Below are 20,679 nucleotides of genomic sequence, written 5' to 3'. Positions count from 1 at the left end.
TAGATAGATAGATAGATAGAGAGAGAGAGAGAGAGATAGATAGCTAAAGAGAGAGAGAGTTTGTGTGTGTGTATTTGTGTTTGTGTATGAGAGAGATAGATAGATAGATAGAGAGAGAGAGAGAGAGATAGAGAGAGAGAGAGGGAGAGAGAGAGAGTGAGAGAGAGAGATAGATAGAGAGAGATAGAGATAGAGAGAGAGAGAGAGAGAGAGAGAGAGAGAGATGTCTCGTAGTACAACACCAGGTGGATTGTTTTCACATGTTTACTAAGGGTGTCTTCCTCTTTCGTCCGGAATTCCTGAAGGAATAAACACAGACCCCCTAACACACAAACACCATGTCACCTTAACACACTCAATCCATGTGTGCTCATCCATTTGAATGCATGGTTACTGTCTTATCTATCTCTCTGAAAATATGTTAATGTTACATACATACAGAAGGAATAAAACCTCCTGCACTCACTGAGATTCACTTCAAACTCAAATGGTAGCTTGCCAACATTGCTTACTAGACATTGGACAGATCCAGCAAAAAATCTCCAGCACTCACTGAGATTCACTTCAAACCCAAATGCTAGCTTGCCAACATTGCTAACTACCCTTTGGACATATCCATCAAAAACCTCTAGCACTCACTGAGATTTACTTCAAACCCAAATGCTAGCTTGCCAACATTGCTAACTACCCTTTGGACATATCCATCAAAAACCTCTAGCACTCACTGAGATTTACTTCAAACCCAAATGCTAGCTTGCCAACATTGCTTACATCCCTTTGGACAGATCCATCAAAAACCTCTAGCACTCACTGAGATTCACTTCAAACCCAAATGCTAGCTTGCCAACATTGCTAACTACCCTTTGGACATATCCATCAAAAACCTCTAGCACTCACTGAGATTCATTTCAAACCCAAATGCTAGCTTGCCAACATTGCTTACATCCCTTTGGACAGATCGATCAAAAACCTCTAGCACTCACTGAGATTCACTTCAAACCCAAATGCTAGCTTGCCAACATTGCTAACTACCCTTTGGACAGATCCATCAAAAACTTCTAGCACTCACTGAGATTCATTTCAAACCCAAATGCTAGCTTGCCAACATTGCTTACATCCCTTTGGACAGATCCATCAAAAACCTCTAGCACTCACTGAGATTCACTTCAAACCCAAATGCTAGCTTGCCAACATTGCTTACATCCCTTTGGACAGATCCATCAAAAACTTCTAGCACTCACTGAGATTCACTTCAAACCCAAATGCTAGCTTGCCAACATTGCTTACTAGACATTGGACAGATCCAGCAAAAATCTCCAGCACTCACTGAGATTCACTTCAAACCCAAATGCTAGCTTGCCAACATTGCTAACTACCCTTTGGACATATCCATCAAAAACCTCTAGCACTCACTGAGATTCACTTCAAACCCAAATGCTAGCTTGCCAACATTGCTTACTACCCTTTGGACAGATCCATCAAAAACCTCCAGCACTCATTGAGATTCACTTCAAACCCAAATGCTAGCTTGCCAACATTGCTAACTACCCTTTGGACAGATCCATCAAAAACTTCTAGCACTCACTGAGATTCATTTCAAACCCAAATGCTAGCTTGCCAACATTGCTAACTACCCTTTGGACATATCCATCAAAAACCTCTAGCACTCACTGAGATTTACTTCAAACCCAAATGCTAGCTTGCCAACATTGCTTACTACCCTTTGGACAGATCCATCAAAAACCTCCAGCACTCATTAAGATTCACTTCAAACCCAAATGCTAGCTTGCCAACATTGCTTACATCCCTTTGGACAGATCCATCAAAAACCTCTAGCACTCACTGAGATTTACTTCAAACCCAAATGCTAGCTTGCCAACATTGCTTACATCCCTTTGGACAGATCTATCAAAAACCTCTAGCACTCACTGAGATTCACTTCAAACCCAAATGCTAGCTTGCCAACATTGCTAACTACCCTTTGGACAGATCCATCAAAAACCTCTAGCACTCACTGAGATTTACTTCAAACCCAAATGCTAGCTTGCCAACATTGCTAACTACCCTTTGGACATATCCATCAAAAACCTCTAGCACTCACTGAGATTTACTTCAAACCCAAATGCTAGCTTGCCAACATTGCTAACTACCCTTTGGACATATCCATCAAAAACCTCTAGCACTCACTGAGATTTACTTCAAACCCAAATGCTAGCTTGCCAACATTGCTTACTAGACATTGGACAGATCCAGCAAAAATCTCCAGCACTCACTGAGATTCACTTCAAACCCAAATGCTAGCTTGCCAACATTGCTAACTACCCTTTGGACATATCCATCAAAAATCTCCAGCACTCACTGAGATTCACTTCAAACCCAAATGCTAGCTTGCCAACATTGCTAACTACTCTTTGGACAGATCCATCAAAAACCTCCAGCACTCACTGAGATTCACTTCAAACCCAAATGCTAGCTTGCCAACATTGCTAACTACCCTTTGGACATATCCATCAAAAACCTCTAGCACTCACTGAGATTTACTTCAAACCCAAATGCTAGCTTGCCAACATTGCTAACTACCCTTTGGACATATCCATCAAAAACCTCTAGCACTCACTGAGATTTACTTCAAACCCAAATGCTAGCTTGCCAACATTGCTAACTACCCTTTGGACAGATCCATCAAAAACCTCTAGCACTCATTGAGATTCACTTCAAACCCAAATGCTAGCTTGCCAACATTGCTAACTACCCTTTGGACAGATCCATCAAAAACTTCTAGCACTCACTGAGATTTACTTCAAACCCAAATGCTAGCTTGCCAACATTGCTTACTAGACATTGGACAGATCCAGCAAAAATCTCCAGGACTCACTGAGATTTACTTCAAACCCAAATGCTAGCTTGCCAACATTACTAACTACCCTTTGGACAGATCCATCAAAAACCTCTAGCACTCACTGAGATTTACTTCAAACCCAAATGCTAGCTTGCCAACATTGCTTACATCCCTTTGGACAGATCCATCAAAAACTTCTAGCACTCACTGAGATTCACTTCAAACCCAAATGCTAGCTTGCCAACATTGCTTACTAGACATTGGACAGATCCAGCAAAAATCTCCAGCACTCACTGAGATTCACTTCAAACCCAAATGCTAGCTTGCCAACATTGCTAACTACCCTTTGGACAGATCCAGCTTCCGAGTCATTGCTGGGTGGACGATCACGTCAGAAACAATCTCGACTGTACCGGAAATAGATCGCAGCCTTCGTAAATTGAATTCGCGAAGGTGACGGACTATGCCTTTCCCTTTGCTGTCTAAGCGAATGCTCTGCCATTACCACCAACACATAATTATATTGTTGCAATTTACGACGTCATCCAGTTTTTCACTGATTTAAGTCACAACAAAACTAAAGATAATCAATCCCCCCCCCCCCCCCCCCCCCCCCCCCCCCCCGCCAAAAAAAACAACAAACAAACAAACGAAAAAAAATGTAAAAATTAACAAAATAATTGAATAAATAATATACAAAACGACAAACAAACAACAAAGAAACATCCCTCTCCCCCCAAAAAAACAACAAAAAAAAACAAATACAAAAAAAAGACCAAAAAAAAACAACAAAAAGAACAAAACAAACAATATAATGAACAGACTGGCCCATGTTAAGAATCTGGGAGACCAACTTGTTTGGTTGGCATGTTTTCGGGACAGCTATGTTAAATTAATATCAGACAAAATTATGTTACATGCTAAATCAACTCACGTGTCCATTTCTGTCCATAAGGTTATTGGTCAGTTTTAGTTTATCAAAGCTGACCACTTGTTTCATCCATTGTGGTCCCCTAGCCGATGAGTCTGGGTGAATGTACATACGACCAGGGGCGTGGGGATCTGCCTATACGACCGGAGAAAAAGAAAAGAAACGACTTTATACCAAACATAAGTACATTTTCATCGTTATCAAATAATATTATTGTATGTACAGTAATCATATAATTCCGAATTCACTTTTTCCCCACACAATATCTAGATGAATATGGCTACCCTGTCTCTATGGACGCTTGCCGTGAATGTGTGTGTGTGTGTGTGTGTGTGTGTGTGTTACTTTGAGTGTATCAGTTTGTTTCTAGTATCCAGTTAGTTATTTGTTTCCATAAATCTCTTCCATAAATCTAATAGATAGGTTTAGCAAATTAACATACCTCGCCTCACGCATCACATATCACGTTGATATCACATGATCATTCTCGTTATAATAATATGTAGAAATAGTGCCGTTATGCGATTTTTATGTGGGTCAGGGAAATGTTTACATTGTGACATCCAATCGGATTAGTTGACGTTGGGTGCCAAATCTAGATTTGGTTAATTATATATTCTATTTTAAGAATTGTGATCATTTAATTTCCAATATATTGCTCATTGGTAACTGCGAATCTATGGAAAGTCTTTTAAATAACAATGAAAATAATATACTTTCTTGTTTGTATTTGGAACAAGAAGAAGAAGAAGAAGAAGAACAACAACAACAATAAAAATACAACACCTGCGCAATATCAACGAGTAGGAGGGGGAGGAGAAAGAGGATGAAGAAGACGGGTAGAAGGAAGGAAGGAAGGAAGAAGAACAAGAAGTAGAAAAAGCAGAAGAAGAAGAAGAAGAAGAAGAAGAAGAAGAAGAAGAAGAAGAAGGACAACAACAACAAAAACAACAGCATCAACAACATCAACAACAGCATAAATACAACAGCAGCAACAAAAACGAGGAGGAGGGGGAGGAGAATGAGGATAAAGAGGACGGGTAGAAGGAAGAAGAAGAAGAGGAGGTGGAGGTGGAGGTGGAGGTGGAGGAGGTGCAGTATGACAAAGGCATAGACACACCATTCTTACCTTTCCCGCTACCACCCAATTTGAATTATGGAAGGAGTATCGATACCGGTTATTGTCAACGGGTACAAAGTCCATGAATACCATGTAATCGCTGTTGGGATCGAGTCCACAAAGTCGGACACCAAATGTTGGAAACATTCGTCTGGAAAGAGAAATGAAAAAAAAAATATTAATCTGTATTTAAAAAAAAACTATGCCTTTTCCGCCACGACTTCATAAGATATCGTCGCCTAGGCATTCCACGAAGAAATATAGATAACTCATCAAAGATGTCTGATGTCAACAGGAATCGTCCATGTTGTCCAAGTGAGCAAATTGGAGGTTACCAGTCTTGCTCAAGGAAAGAAAACGAAAGTGCCTGAAGCGGGGCTCGAACCCGGGTCATTCCGGGTCACAGTGCAATGCCTTAACCACTCGGCCACTTCGTGTATAATAAAGTATAAAATTAGCTCTTCAGAACCACGAGATCGAAGAAGTTGTAACTTATCCCGGTTCCCATCGTGTGAAAAGGACAATATAAATTGTGGCCCACCATGTCACACTGGTAATATTTTCAGTGCTAAAACGTGAATTTAAAGTTAAACTTATGAGATATGTGAAATTTAGGGTTACATACTGTATAAAACTCCATCTAGATAATCTAATCTAGAAAAACTCATAATCTTAATCCATTTCTCATATTTTTGACTGAAGATTCAATTTCCAGCATCAATATCACTTTGAAATAATCCCATTTTGAGATAATTGCCTGCCACCCTTTAGAAAAGCACCAGCCTATTGCAAAGTACTTTCCTCTAGATCATACAAAAGTCTCGGGTTGGAGATGTTTTGACAAGTTTGAGGTCATCTTGATATATGGATCTTCTTCTTCTTCTCCTTCTTCTTCTTCTTCTTCTTCTTCTTCTTCTTCTTCTTCTTCTTCTTCTTCTTCTTCTTCTTCTTCTTCTTCTTCTTTCAGCTTATCCCGCATTTTGCAGGGTTGCCATTATGATTGACACATCTCCATGCATCTCAGTTCAGAGCATCAGCTTCCTCCAGGCCTAGTTCTTTCACGTCGTCCTTTACTTTATCAAACCATCTAGTCTTTGGGCGTCCCTTTTGCCTCTTTCCCCGACAATTGTAAGTCCAATACTTTTCTTCCCACGCACTCCCTCCCTCTCTTGTCTCTTTCCGTGTCCGAACCATTTCAATTTATCTTCTCTGATATTGACAGATGGCTATTTGAATTAAGATATTTCCAGTCGAAATTTATTCATTTTGTCAGTGCCCGGTCGTTTTGTACAACCCATCAATAACATCGCCGGAAAGACTTTGTTCATCGTTATGATGTATTGCGATGCTGAAATAAAATCGGAAACGTGAGTGCAGCAGGCATTTATCTTGATAATAACAAAAAATAAAGTGAGTAGAAAGTGCCAGAAGTTAAAAGATGATAAAACTTTTGCGCATTTGGGAGTCGAACGGACGACCAGACTGTTACGGCACTTCCGCCTGGCCACGAGAGGAACGCTCTTCAGTGATGCATCCACCACTCCGAAATCAAGCTTTTGCTTTGAAACAGACTCTCGTGTAAAGTCAATTATTTTGCTGCTAATTTCCTTATTACTTGCAACCAAATGAATGAGACTTGTGGCATAGCCTTCATATCAAAAATGAATACAAACAAGTGGTCATTTCAAGCCATAAAACACGGAGACGGATTTAAACCGATGCTTGTAGTGTCAATAGGATATGAATAACTCTTTTGTTACCATTATGATAGGACCGTATTATAGCGGCAGTTCTAATAGACATAGACATAGTGAGAACCAATCACTGATAGATTTACATAGGCGAGTAACAAACCTTAGCTCAGTCCTGGGTCGGAATTTGTCAATAACTCTCAAACCCGAGTCTTCTAAGAGGTCTTATCTTTTTATATTATTATTTTGAGGTACATGGTTTGTGGACGGTATGAAATGCGTTTTGTCATCGTACGACATATTTTTGAGCTGACCTGCCATTTATCCAATAGGGAATGAGATTAGCGGAAGAGTAGGACGAGAGACGCATGCGCACAACCAACACGACGTTCTCTCTCTAATAACTTTTCCGCCGGTGACGTCACAGACTATTTATGGGTGACGTCCAATCAAGGGACGCTACTCTTCCGCTAATCTCATTCCCTATTAAGTCTGTGATGCTTTGTAAAATTTTAATGTAGACCGGATAGCAGTGAAATGTCTTCCCGTAACGTTTGTTGAAAGAGTGCATTATGTTTTCTAGCTTGAAGAATGACACACGACAATAACTAAATAAATCGGTGCCAAGCAAGCCGTTACCTCCATTGTAAATGGGTATCTTTCAAGAGATAATTAATATTTCACTTAGAACGTAATACATCCGTATATTATGTGTGCATTATTAGTGCAGTGCTTGATGAATGAAATGTGTTGACTTTAGCGGAAATGTCGTTTTTGTTTCCATTTTCTTGCGACTGGTTTAAAATAAATTTGGCAATGGTTTACGTCTGTGAGATTGCTTTTGTGTGATTTGAGTGTGCTTTTTATAAAACGTTATTTCCCTGGTGTATTCGATGTTTTGGTTTATCTAAACCGATGCGTTTTTCAAGGTGGTCAGAGTGTTATTAAAGTTTGACCACGCGACGCGATGTCCAATGGATATATTTGCCATAAGCATTAACTTTACCGGGCCCAGTCCTTACAATATTTTACAGTCATTATTAAGTTATAAGCCCTTTAATTATTTTTTTTTAATGACAAGAAAACTCCCCAAGTTTTTTTGCCTGTCACATGTGATATTTTCTGATATAACCGATTTTCACTCAAAACAGTTAAATCCAAGATTTGATAGAACTCGGACCAAACAAAAAAAGCTTTCACCCAAAACCAGCAATCGTAATCAGGCCAAATTCAATACTTCGACAATGCTCAATACTTTAACTTTCTCTATTCCGACCATTTTCAGTATTTTCCAAAAATGGCAGACTTACCCAGCAGAAAAACAGATTTTTAAAACTCAAACAATCTCTCTACAAAACAACTTTATGTTTTTATTGATTAAACAAAGATCATTGTTATGTACAAAATACATCTGAATAAGAAAAAATGTATAGTGTGTGATAAGAAATGTGACGATTTTGCTGTAGGTGGTAAAGAGAGGGTTCAACAAGACGTGCCATCAATCCTCTTCCTCTCCTGACGAAATATTTATCATTGAATTCATCGCCCAGTTTTCTTCGAAAGAGATATGTTCAAGACAATCTCATGAGATTTTGCTTTAAAATGCAGATTTTTACAGTTTTGAGACGTTCCTAGTCTTACATTGCAGCACTAGAACAAGAACGATAAACCTTAAATAGTGTCTGGTATGTAACTATCTGATTGTAGTTTTTTTTATTTTTCAGTGACGAGGCTCTGATTTCTGTCATTCCTTCATTGTGTCCATTTTTAAATAGAGGTAAGGGGAGGTAAGAAGCAGATAGTCATGATGCTGAGAAAACATCTTTTAATTCAATTTGACCAGAAATGTTTTACTTCAAACATCAATGAATGGAAATGACCCTCAACTTGTCAAAATTATTAAACCTGAGACGTTTATCTTGTCAAATTTCTTTGATTTGACTTTTACAAAAGTCTTAAGTTTAAAAGTTTTTGGCAAATTGAAGGTCGTCACAATTCACCGAAAGTTGAAGCAAAACATTTCTAACCAAATTTCTTTTAAATGCCGTTTCGTCAGAGAATATCAGTGGAAAGGTGTCAGGTTTTGTTGCGGTATCAAGTAATTCAACAATCAACGAAGGAATAAAACATTGGTGATAATGAGTCGTAAAGTCAGCGAGTGTCGATTTGGTGTAAGATTGCAGATTAGAGGGAGATTTGGATGTACCGTAGAGATGCTCGTAGATACAAGGTATCTAGTACCTAGTACCAGGTAACGGTACACTGACAGAGTCCTTACAGCATTAAATGTCGCTTGAAATGAGAGGTCGGTTATATCAATGTCAAAGATATTTGTTTGAAATCCTAGACATTTAACACTGTAAACATCATTCTTTAGGGGAAGGGTGTTAGATGAGGGATGGGCAGTAACTAAATAGGTTAGAATTTGAACCGATACGATTACCGCTGGTATCGAATTTGTAGAACTTTTGATTATCTTAGTCTTCTCTTCTTATTCTGCAGTGACCTTGGAGAATGATATTTCATAACATTTTTGTCCCATATGAAAAGTAACAAGCCTTTTATACTACATGATTTACGCAAAAACAAACAGACAAACAAACAAACAGAAACTGGCTCCTAAGCTATTGGCCTCAAATCGTTAAAGAAAAAAATTGAACATGAACACAGGTGATACCAGAATGATAACATTGAAATTATTTTTAAAAAACAAAACAGCATGTGCTTATTCGACAAGAAAGGCATGGCAACTGAATTTGTATTTAAATTGTTTGATCCTCAATGTGTTGAATGCTGGGTAAAAAAATAAATAAGCAAAATAATAACAAAACAAAAACCACAAACCCAGGGGATTTGGATCTACGCCAAAACTGATCAAGGAATGACAACGATATGTTGACATTATTGATGCTCCGGTTTAAACAGTAAAAATATATTCCAATATTATGACCTTTAACAGTATGTGCTATGCGGTATCCTTTGAGAAAATATTATTAACCTAGACGAATTGTTCTACCGACTTCATAACAGTTTTTTTGTATTACAAAAAGCCATGTTCGTTGATTCGCTACAACAAAACCTGACGTATCTCATCTATTCCGGGCCATTCACTGCCACTGGAAGCATTTTCTACAAACAAAACGATGAGAATTAATTCGACTCCAAACTTTTCACAGAGTGAGTAGTTCGTGAGAGAGGTAGAGAAAGAGAGAGAGAGAGAGAGAGAGAGAGAGAGAGAGAGAGAGTGAGTAGTTCGTGAGAGATGTGTAGAGAGAGAGAGAGAGAGAGAGAGAGAGAGTGAGTAGTTCGTGAGAGATGTAGAGAGAGAGAGAAAGAGAGAGAGAGAGAGAGAGAGAGAGAGAGAGAGAGAGAGAGAGAGGCTTTTCCATCAATCTATTGGAGCAAATTCAAAGTGAGTACTTGATGAGGTTTTCTCACTGATAAGGTCCGTGTCAGGAAGGACAACTCCCTCTTCTAGAGAAACAAAGAGAGATAACTGGTTGTAGGTAAAGAGATAATGAGAACATGTCCACCTAGTTCTACATATAAATTTACCAGGAGTCTAGGAGATATAACATGTCTAACTTTAGAAATAAGAACGGGACAGGAAAGACACTATTTTGATTTGTAAAATTGAGTTAGGGAGATGTCCAACCTTTATGTAATTGTTGCTGCTCGAAGCTCGAAGAAATAAATAATATGAAATTGAATGTAATCTTCAATTTTATTACAAAAACAGATCAAATGAACGTTTCTGGTTTCCCCTTTATCAACAAAACAGGATGAATGAAACGCTACAGATGAATGAGACAATGTTTTGTTTATTCATCGTAACAACGCCACTACAACATTATCTCATTCATCTGTAGTGTTTCATTCATCCTGTTTTGTTGATAAAGGGGAAACCCGAAACGTTCATTTGATCTGTTCTTGAAATAAAATTGAAGATTACATTCGATTTCATATTATTTATTTCTTCGAGCTTCGAGCAGCAACATTTACAGTACATAAAGGTTGGACATCTCCCTAACTCAATGTTACAAAGCAAATATTGTCCTTCCCGTCCCGTTCTTATTTCTACAGTTAAACATTTTATATCTCCTACTGGTAAATTTATATATTCATATTATTTATTAAACTTCTATGTACGCACAATTGTAAACCACAAATTCCCGGGTTAGGCAAACATCTGTAATGAAAGGATGTGGCATTACAAATCACACCTAAAAAGATGTATATAAAACAGTGCCAGAAAAAGCAGAAAGAAGACTACAGGAAAGGAGATGGTCTGAGGTTCGATGATTTTTCTTGTATTTTTCTTTCAGTATTGTCTAGCACTGTTTCATACACACCTTCGCAAAGTCCCAGGTTTGAGGGGGGTGTCTGTTTTGGCCATGATGAGGGTGATTTAAATTAATATTTTGAATGACGAATTTTCTGACCAAATGTTCAAATACGTGTCTTTCTGGAGTAAGGCAGATTTAACTGGTTAAAACTGAATCAAAGACTATCAGTAAGGAGCCATAATTTTTCTTACCTGGTTTCGACAATAATAATGCTCCATTTGACTGAGCCTGTCGGTTTATATGAAAGGAGGAAGATTCTTGCCCTCTGTATCCCGAAACATTTAGTGGTTACTAGCAAACCCTCTAGATATATCTTCGATGTAAATACGAGACTAAAGAAAAACAAGGACGAGAGTAACATCATCTTTGTGTATTTTCTTATTTGTAAACACCAGCTATATTTGTCCGAGCGAGCTTGCGGGGTTGTCATTAATCCCGTATTTTGATTGGACTAATATCTATCTATTGGTTTTGCATTCTAAGTTATTCTCATTTTCTCTCTCTCTCTCTCTCTCTCTCTCTCTCTCTCTCTCTCTCTCTCTCTCTCTCTCTCTCTCTCTCTCTCTCTCTCTTTCTCTCTCTCTGCCGTTTGTAGTTGTGTGTGTGTGTGTGTGTGTGTGTGTGTGTTTGTGTGTGCAGAGAGAAAGGGAGAGAGAGAGAAGCAGGGAGGGAGAGGGAGGGAGGGGAGGACTCATAGAGGAATGCTGGATAGAGAACAGGTCCCTATAAATGTTATGCGTTTAGGTAAGATACTCACAACACATGTCCTCAGATGAATCCTACCAATACACAGTACTGTAGAAGGAACGAAATCGACGCCACTCATCTCGTTGTTACTGTTTTTAGCCAACCATTTCTATAAGTAGTTCCACTAAATTCGATCACTCACAATATAAACGTTTAAGGTTACATATATAATTTTCTTTGTTGGTACGTTTTATCCGGCTGGTGGATTATATGAGCATTTTGGCTAAACGCATAGCATCAGAGTTGTGTTTCTTTTTGAGAGCTTAGTCAGTTCTCACTGATCTCAGTTTTTTTTCCAAACGTCGTGATAAACAATACAATTTTAAAAGGAACGTGTTTGTTACACGGATCAAGAAGAAATGTTTGTTTTTATATTTTAAAGAAATAAATGGAGAAAGTTGGCAAAGCGTGTAAGTGTCAGGAGAATAAGATAAATACGCAGGTAGCTTGTCGAGTGTTTTGGTTTGTCGTTTCATTCATAAACGTATTGATGTGTGAATGAATGATTGGTCTGAGAATGAGTAATTAGTGTGGGAATGGATGAATGAATGGATGAATGAATGAATGAATGAATGAATGAATGATTGAATGAATGAATGAATGAATGAATGATTGAATGAATGAAGGAATGAATGAATGAATGAATGAATGAATGAAAAAATGAATGAATGTATGAATGAATGAATGGATGAATGAATGAATAAATGAATAAATGAATGTATGAATGAATGAATGAATGAATGAAGGAATGAATGAATGAAGGAATTAATGAATGAATGAATGAATGATAAAGTTGAAGACCAAAAATGTTTGTATAATATATGAATAAATACACAAAAGTTTTGAGTGGAGACCAAATTTATGATTTTATACCTAGCTTGACATAACATATAAAAACGTAATGAAGATCAAATCAATAACAAAGGCTTCTGACTTTTTTGCGCATCACCAATTATTATAATATACTAGAGAAAGAGACAGGAAGAGAGAGAGAGAGAGAGAGAGAGAGAGAGAGAGAGATAAGAGAGAGAGAGAGAAGACGACAAAGAGGAGGAGGAGGAGGATGAGGAGGAGAGAGAGGGTAGGAGCAAGAGAAATACAATTAAGCAATAATATTATATAAACTTCTGTTGGAAAATCGAGGGGCCTTTAAAAGAAAAATGCGATAGTTAATTAACAATCTACGGTCTGAGTTCTAAGTCATAAATATAAAAAGCTACCAAAACATTATGATTTCAGTTCTGAACGAGAAAACGTTTTTACTTGTTCTTCGGAGGAAAATTTACAATCTAATGCACTAGATATGTAGACGTATATACGATATTTACAACTCACAAATTCCAAGTCATTCTCAATTCAAATGTTAGAAAACAGTCTTTCAAGCTTTATCAAACGTACAGCAAGAAATTCTTGTGTCATTAATTGTTTCTAATTTTCTAATATCTCTCGGCAAATCAGAACACTAATATTTGAATAATAAGAGCTTATCTGGTTGAACCTGAGCGGTGAACAATTGGAAAACCGCCGCCGTTCCAGTCTGTCAAAATTGTCGCAAAGACAACAACAAAAAATGTTCTGAGATAAATGGCAGGCCTCATAAAATACAAACTCTGATCCACGCTAGAATAAACAATAACTTCGTAATACAAACACGAGGACGAATGCGGGACAAGCGTATAGGGTTATCATACCAAAATAACGACGAGAAAGAATAACAATGTTCGTAGAATCGTAAAGTTAGTGTAGATATTATGCCTTATGCGTTATGCGTTTGGAATGAATTATTAACGTGTTTATTTTGTTCTGAAATAATCTGTAGAAAAACACATTTTAAAAAGTGTACACAGAAACTCGTTGTTATTGAAGTCCCAGGTTTGATAGTTTTTGACAAGATGAGGGAGGTTGAAATGGATGGATATTGGAAGGATGAATTTTCTGGCCAAAATGTTGAAAATGTGTTGTTTAAGAAAAAAAAAAAAGAATACGGCAGTGTAAGGATATGTATGTGTACTTTTTACATCGTCTTCCCGTAAGCAGTTACTGCGTACATTCTTAGTATAATGTAACAATATGCATCACTATAAGGCAGTTGAAATTATAATATAATATGGGTTCGGAAATAACAACAGAACATCAATTAATGTTGAATTTAACTGTTTGATCAGATGTCTTGATTTTAAAAAATGTTGTTTTTTGGGGGGCTGGAGCAGGGAGTTCTTCTTCTTCTTCTTCGTCTTGTGGAAACCTCCAATATTGTCGAGGATCACTCCACAGTTTGTAGTGTTCTACATTTTAAACTTGCTAAAACTCTGCACATAATACTAAAACCACATAGATTAAAAAGTCACGTTGTGAACTCCAGCAATCGCGTGAAGGCATGTTGGCAACCGTTTTCAGCCACTTCAGCTGGGAGGCTATTCCATAGTCGAGCAGTGGAAGGAAAAACGAATACATGTGGGCGTCTGTTTTTGATGTTGGGATGGTTACTCTTGCTGTGTGTCCCCTCGTAGTTCTTGTGCCGATATCTTTGATGTCGTTTGGAAGTTTAAGGCACGAATTTTTGTAGTAGATCTTGTTGAACAATTTTGTCTTGATTGTTGCTTGTTTTTGTTTTTTAATTAGTTGGTTGTTTTCCGGGTCGTTTGTTTCTTTTTTAAAAAATTATTCTGTTAAATCCAAACATGGTTGCGAACATAAAGGCTCTCAGCTGGACAAGATGCTCAATCGATTCATATCAACAACTGCCATGATTTTGTAAAAGACAAATAAATGTAAAATTTCTTTTTTTTTTTAAATATAAAATAAATAACTTCCTGATTCAAACCAGACAATTGTTGGTTCAATGTTCAAGTACGGAAACTCGATTTTTCTCCAATTAAGAATAGCTGAGTCTAAAAAAAAAACCCAATGAAAATTAATTAAAAGCGAACAGAAAACTAATCACAACGTTTTTCTTTGAAGAGCGGAAACAACTATTTTTTATATATAAAAAAAAAACCGACCAAGCTCCTCTTTATAACGTGTGGCGTAATATAAACTTTATAGTTCTTTGATTTGATATCTTATCTGAAGATTGTGTCTATTCTGAACGTTGTCTGTGGCTTAAATCTAAAATAAAATATGTTGTTCTTTTTTTATTTTTACTCCAGACAACGAGCGCTGACATTTGAATTTGTTGTGATGTGCGGATTTAAATCCTGTCATTGTATAATTTTGATATAAGACAGTAGTTGTGGTGGTGTTGGTGGCAGTAGTAGTAGTAGTAGTAGTAGTAGTAGTAGTAGTAGTAGTAGTAGTAGTAGTAGTAGTAGTAGTAATAGTAGTAGTTGTAGTAGTAGTAGTAGTAGTAGTAGTAGTAGTAGTAGTAGTAGTAGTAGTAGTAGTAGCAGTTGTTGTTGTTGTTGTTGTTGTTGTTGTTGTAGTTGTAGTAGTAGTAGTAGTAGTAGTTGTTGTTGTAGTAGTAGTAGTAGTAGTAGTAGTAGTAGTAGTAGTAGTAGTAGTAGTAGTAGTAGTAGTAGTAGTAGTAGTAGTAGTAGTAGTAGTAGTAGTAGTAGTAGTAGTAATAGTAGTAGTAGTAGTAGTAGTAGTTGTTGTTGTTGTTGTAGTAATAGAAGTAATAGTAGTAGTAGTAGAAGAAGAAGAAGAAGAAGAAGAAGAAGAAGAAGAAGAAGAAGAAGAAGAAGAAGAAGAAGAAGAAGAAGAAGAAGAAGAAGAAATCGTTAAGTCTTCTCACATTTTCAATTAATTCATCCTCTGTCGTTCTTTCGATTTTATCCATTTTCTTATCATGTCACACGTCACGGTAAGAAAAAGAAAGAGGAAATCACTCCCATCGGAAGGAGTGAGAGTGAGTACAGATTTACCACCCTTGAGTCATTAAAAAGCAGTGAAAGAGACGTTACGTTTAAATTGGAGAACGACAAGCAAATGAAATGTAATGGCGCGCAGCCAATTAAAACCGGCTAATTACACGGAAACCGGCTAATTCCACATCTCTTTAAAAAATTGCCCTGTTAGCCAAAGCTGTCGCACATTGCCAAAAAGTTGGGTTTTCTTTCATTCTGGTCAGAAAATTAGAATTTCAAATATGGCCGCAGTAGGATAAACCTCCAATTTCTTCAAATTCTGAAACCTTAGACGCCAGAAAAGTTTCAGGTTTTTAAAGAATTTTTTTTCAAGCTGATGTTCATATAATTAATGCATGGATAATTGATGTTAAAAAAATTCTGGCCAGATTTTTTTTTAAAATAAGCCTTTTTTGCTGGTAACGTAGAACGGAAACATTTGCCGTAATTGACACTTGATTTTATCTATGTAGTTAAATTTGACTCTTCGGTGTTTAGCTTTATAATACCTGAGACACGGAAAATTGAAATGTTTCTTTGGTAAACTTGCGTGACACGATTACATTTACAAACAAAGGGGTAAACACGGGCCACCTCCTTAGATGTTGATTGCATTGTGTTCTAAGTGTGAGGTTTGCGTGTCTAGTGACATAAAATTCGACTTCCGATCTGAATGTCGAAGGTTTGAGTCCAGCCGTGCTGTGGTGTAGTGCAGCGCAAAGTTGAATCCTTGTAAATAGCTCTTTACTCATTTTTCTCACCATACTCAAGTGCAAAAATAAACAAACGGTTCTTTAATTGTTTGAAAAAAAACTGAGCTTTTATATAACGCAATATCCACTAAACGTGATGAAAGCGCTTTACAAGGGGTCCCTGGTCAACAGCAACATTTAACATGTAGGACGGTACATGACGCCTGTTAAGGCGATATTACAATTTTTTTCGGACAGAGACAACGTTGTTAACGACCAGGTACTCATTTTACATCTGAGTACGGTGAGAGAATATGAGAAAAGAGCCTTCTCCAAGGCCTAAACTATGCGCCGAGCTAGGCTAGAACCCAGGACATCCGATCCGAAAGCGAGTGTCATACCACTAGACCACATAGCCGCACATTGTTGATTCCATTGCTCTAACTTTGGTATTTTGTGTTCTTGTGCTATGACACTCGATTTTCGACCCGCATGACGAAGGTTCGAGTCCAGATTTGGTGTAGCGCATTGCAATGCTGAGTCCATGAAAATGGCTCTTTACTTAGATTATTCAAACCCTATAAGGTGCAAAATAACCAGCTACATGCCGGTAAGACCTCACTGGTCTTTCGAAAATAGACTATAATAATGATAATAATAATAATAATAATAATAATAATAATAATAATAATAATAATAATAATAATAATAATAATGATAATATTAATAATAATAATAATAATAATAATAATGATAATAATAATAATAATAATAATAATAATAATAATAATAATAATAATAATAATAATAATAATAATAATAATAATCATGATGATGATGATGATGATGATGATGATGATGATGACGATGATGATAATAATAACAATAATTATTATTATTATATTTATTATAAAATAATAATAATAATAATAATAATAATAATAATAATAATAGTAATAATGATAATAATAATAATAATAAATAATAATAATAATAATAATAATAATAATAATAATGATAATATTAATAAAAAAAATAATAATAATAATAATAGTAATAATAATAATAACAATAATAATAATAATAATAATAATAATAATAATAATAATAATAATAATAATAATAATAATAATAATGGTAATAATAATAATAATATTAATAATAATAATAATAATAATAATGATAATAATAATCATAATAATAATAAATGATAATAATAATAATAATAATAATAATAATAATAATAATAATAATAATAATGATAATATTAATAATAATAATAATAATAGTAATAATAATAATAACAATAATAATAATAATAATAATAATAATAATAATAATAATAATAATAATAATAATAGTAATAAAAATAATAATCCAACGTTGTTGTCCTTTTTTTAATTGATTATCTAAATTCCTTCATGGAATGCGTAATTAATGATACCACGTCGAAGGACGTGCGTTTAAAAAAAACAAACTTTATACCGGTAACCGGTTAATTGAACTACGATACCAACCAAACACTAAATCTGCACTCATCCGACATGAAATCTTACCATTTTGTAACCAATTGCTATGTCACAGTGAACCTCATCATACATATTCAATTTTAATCTTAACTATAAAAAGCTGCTGAGATTTTAAACATAAACATTCACGGGGCAGAGTAATAGTAACATATTATTTTTTTTATTTTAAATTCATTTCTTATCCTTTTTATCCATAAAATCTGTCGATCATCACCTGACAAGAGTATTCATTATGGATATAATACAAATATGCGCATTGAGCGTGAATATTATGAAAATGCGCCACGTAGAAGTTGATAATATTTAGTTTAAATGAAAATAGTTAAATTGAATAGAAGCTTCAATGTTATTAACGAGGACGTATTATTGTGATATTTCGGGTTTTCCATTTAATTTATCAAGAAAACACGATGAATGAAACACAAAGGAAGAGTGAGAGATGACAGGATTGTGCTGTTAAGGCCTTACATTGAAACTTCCAAGCCTTCAATTTGACTGTTGTTGTTTTGGTTTTATTTCTTCGAGTTTCAAGCACCAACAGTTACATAATATTTTAGTTAAGGAGAATATTCCCCTTTCCAATACGGTTCAACAGTTGGGACGTCACTTCCCTCGCAATGACGCATAATAACTTAGTAACTGGATCTTAACTATCGGAACAATGGCGGACGCGTCTTTTTGGCGATAGAGTCATTCTGGCGTGCTACACCGGGCGGACGTGACATCAGACTATTAAATCCCATTTCTTACCTGCCAAGTTTGGTGACAATCATCTCAGTGCCCAGGCTGTTAAAATCGTCCCATAGTTGTTTCATCTCAAGCTGAACATTCACCGTCATCACTTTTGGGTGGAGTGGCTTGGGAGGGGACTCTGGTTTGGGGTTAGAGAATATCCTCTCTTTGTCTCCATCTGTTGATGATGATGTCGTTGTAGATGGTGGCGGTGGTGGTGCTATATCACTTTGTTGATGTTGTTGTTGTCCATTTGGAGATTCCCTGTTGTTTTCTTCTCCTTTCGTTACCGTTGAATTTGAATTTGGGGATGTTGTTGCTGTTGATGAAGATGACGATGACGACGGCAAAGAAGATGATGTTGATGATAATGATGTTAGTAACACTGTTGAAGAAGACGAAGAGGATGTCGGGGGAGATGATGAGGACGAGGATGATGAGATTGGTGCTGAGGAAGAAAGTTGAAGGAATGAAGGATGGTGCGACGAAGAGGATGACGATGATGATGATGATAAGGATTGGGTTGGTGTTGCTGAGGTAGTGGCTGTGAGTAAATCTTGATCGTCTTGAGATGATGGAGGAGGCATGTATGATGACAGTATTCTCCCCATAGCAGAGCTACCCATCCTTTGGTTATTGATACACGCTGGAAAAAAAAAGACAAACAGACTCTTATTAACTATAATTTAGTCTTTGGAACATAGTGCTCCTATCCCCTGCCTACCGGCGTGAGACTTTTATCACAATGTTTACTTAAAAGAGTAATAGAACAAAGATGTAATGTCCAAAAAAATAGTGGTTCCAATATCATTGGAAGTGTAAAATCACTCTCAATATTATTATTATTATTATTATTATTATTATTATTATTATTATCATTATTATTATTATTATTATTATTATTATTATTATTATTATTATTATTATTATTATTATTATTATTATTATTATTAGCGATAATAATAATAATCAACAATTTCGTAATTTTCATTTTATGAATGTTTTTATTGTTGATTCTATTCCTCCATGAAAGAACATTGAAGCATGTCTTTACTGCAAGAAGAGGCATTAGTAGTATAATGATATATAGGTCATCAATAACATTGGTAATGAAACGTTTCATTCAATGGAAATCACCACATCATTCTATAGTCATGGTCATCCAAACCTCGACCTCCAGACAGTTAAGAAAATAGATGGATCTGAACCACGCTCATCATCGGACTGACACTAGCCATCCATTAAACTGCCACTCCAGCTCCTCTGCCTCTCTATTCTATTCCTCCATGAAAGAACATTGAAGCATGTCTTTACTGCAAGAAGAGGCATTAGTAGTATAATGATATATAGGTCATCAATAACATTGGTAATGAAACGTTTCATTCAATGGAAATCACCACATCATTCTATAGTCATGGTCATCCAAACCTCGACCTCCAGACAGTTAAGAAAATAGATGGATCTGAACCACGCTCATCATCGGACTGACACTAGCCATCCATTAAACTGCCACTCCAGCTCCTCTGCCTCTCCATGCACAAGACAAGTACTCAAGTCCGACATGATTCTCTCCCCTGAGAGGCACTCGGCACACCAGGAGGTGCTGAGATCGCTAATGGCCTGACGTCATTGCAGGAGAAATATTCTGCGCCTGCACGACTCATTACCGGAACCAGAAGTGCTGTCAAGTGACGTCACGCGGCGTGTGGTTGTGTGGGATTGTTGTGTGCAAGCAAGGTACGTTTGTACCATTTATTGCGTCTTTATCGCCATCCGTTGGTAGTTTTGGTACATCGTTACGATATTTAATTTGTTTGGGAATCGCATTTTCATTAAGTAATCTACCTGTTGTTTAATCTTCGGAATTGGGACAGCGAGGCTCAGTGAGTGGCACGGTCTTTGCTTCGTACCCAAATTGTACCAAGTTCGACTACCCGCCTCGTTGTGTGGCCTTGAGCAAGTCACCTCGCCCTAGCTCAGTTTGCGGCGCTGCACTGCGGCTGACGCCTGGGTTATTCCAGTCTTCCCTTGATATAGACCGTAAAGACAAATTTCCCCTTGGGGATGAATAACGGGAATGTTATTATTATTATTATTATTATTATTATTATTATTATTATTATTATTATTATTATTATTATTATTATTATTATTATTATTATTATTATTATTATTTATGTCAGTGAGAGACTCCACAGCTATGACTG

The 20,679-nt window shown here is 36.3% G+C and overlaps 1 protein-coding gene across 2 annotated transcripts in view; it reads right to left on the bottom strand.

The window, feature by feature from the left end:
• LOC144968950 (T-box transcription factor TBX1-like) overlaps nt 1-20,679 on the bottom strand; it is a 55,082-nt gene that overhangs the window by 14,041 nt on the left and 20,362 nt on the right. For both annotated transcript variants that reach the window (XM_078907840.1, XM_078907841.1), the window contains exons 3-5: nt 18,491-19,118; nt 4,900-5,041; nt 3,774-3,905 (exon numbers count right to left, since the gene is read on the bottom strand). In XM_078907840.1, coding sequence (XP_078763966.1) covers nt 3,774-3,905; nt 4,900-5,041; nt 18,491-19,118 — 902 coding nt within the window. The remainder of the gene's footprint in view (nt 1-3,773; nt 3,906-4,899; nt 5,042-18,490; nt 19,119-20,679) is intronic.

Source organism: Berghia stephanieae, chromosome 3, assembly GCF_034508935.2.
Source record: "Berghia stephanieae isolate SIO BIC M18660-M18661 chromosome 3, UCSD_Bste_1.3, whole genome shotgun sequence".
In the NCBI taxonomy this organism is placed as follows: Eukaryota; Metazoa; Mollusca; class Gastropoda; order Nudibranchia; family Aeolidiidae; genus Berghia; species Berghia stephanieae.
This window is presented reverse-complemented; position numbering and strand designations above follow the sequence as displayed.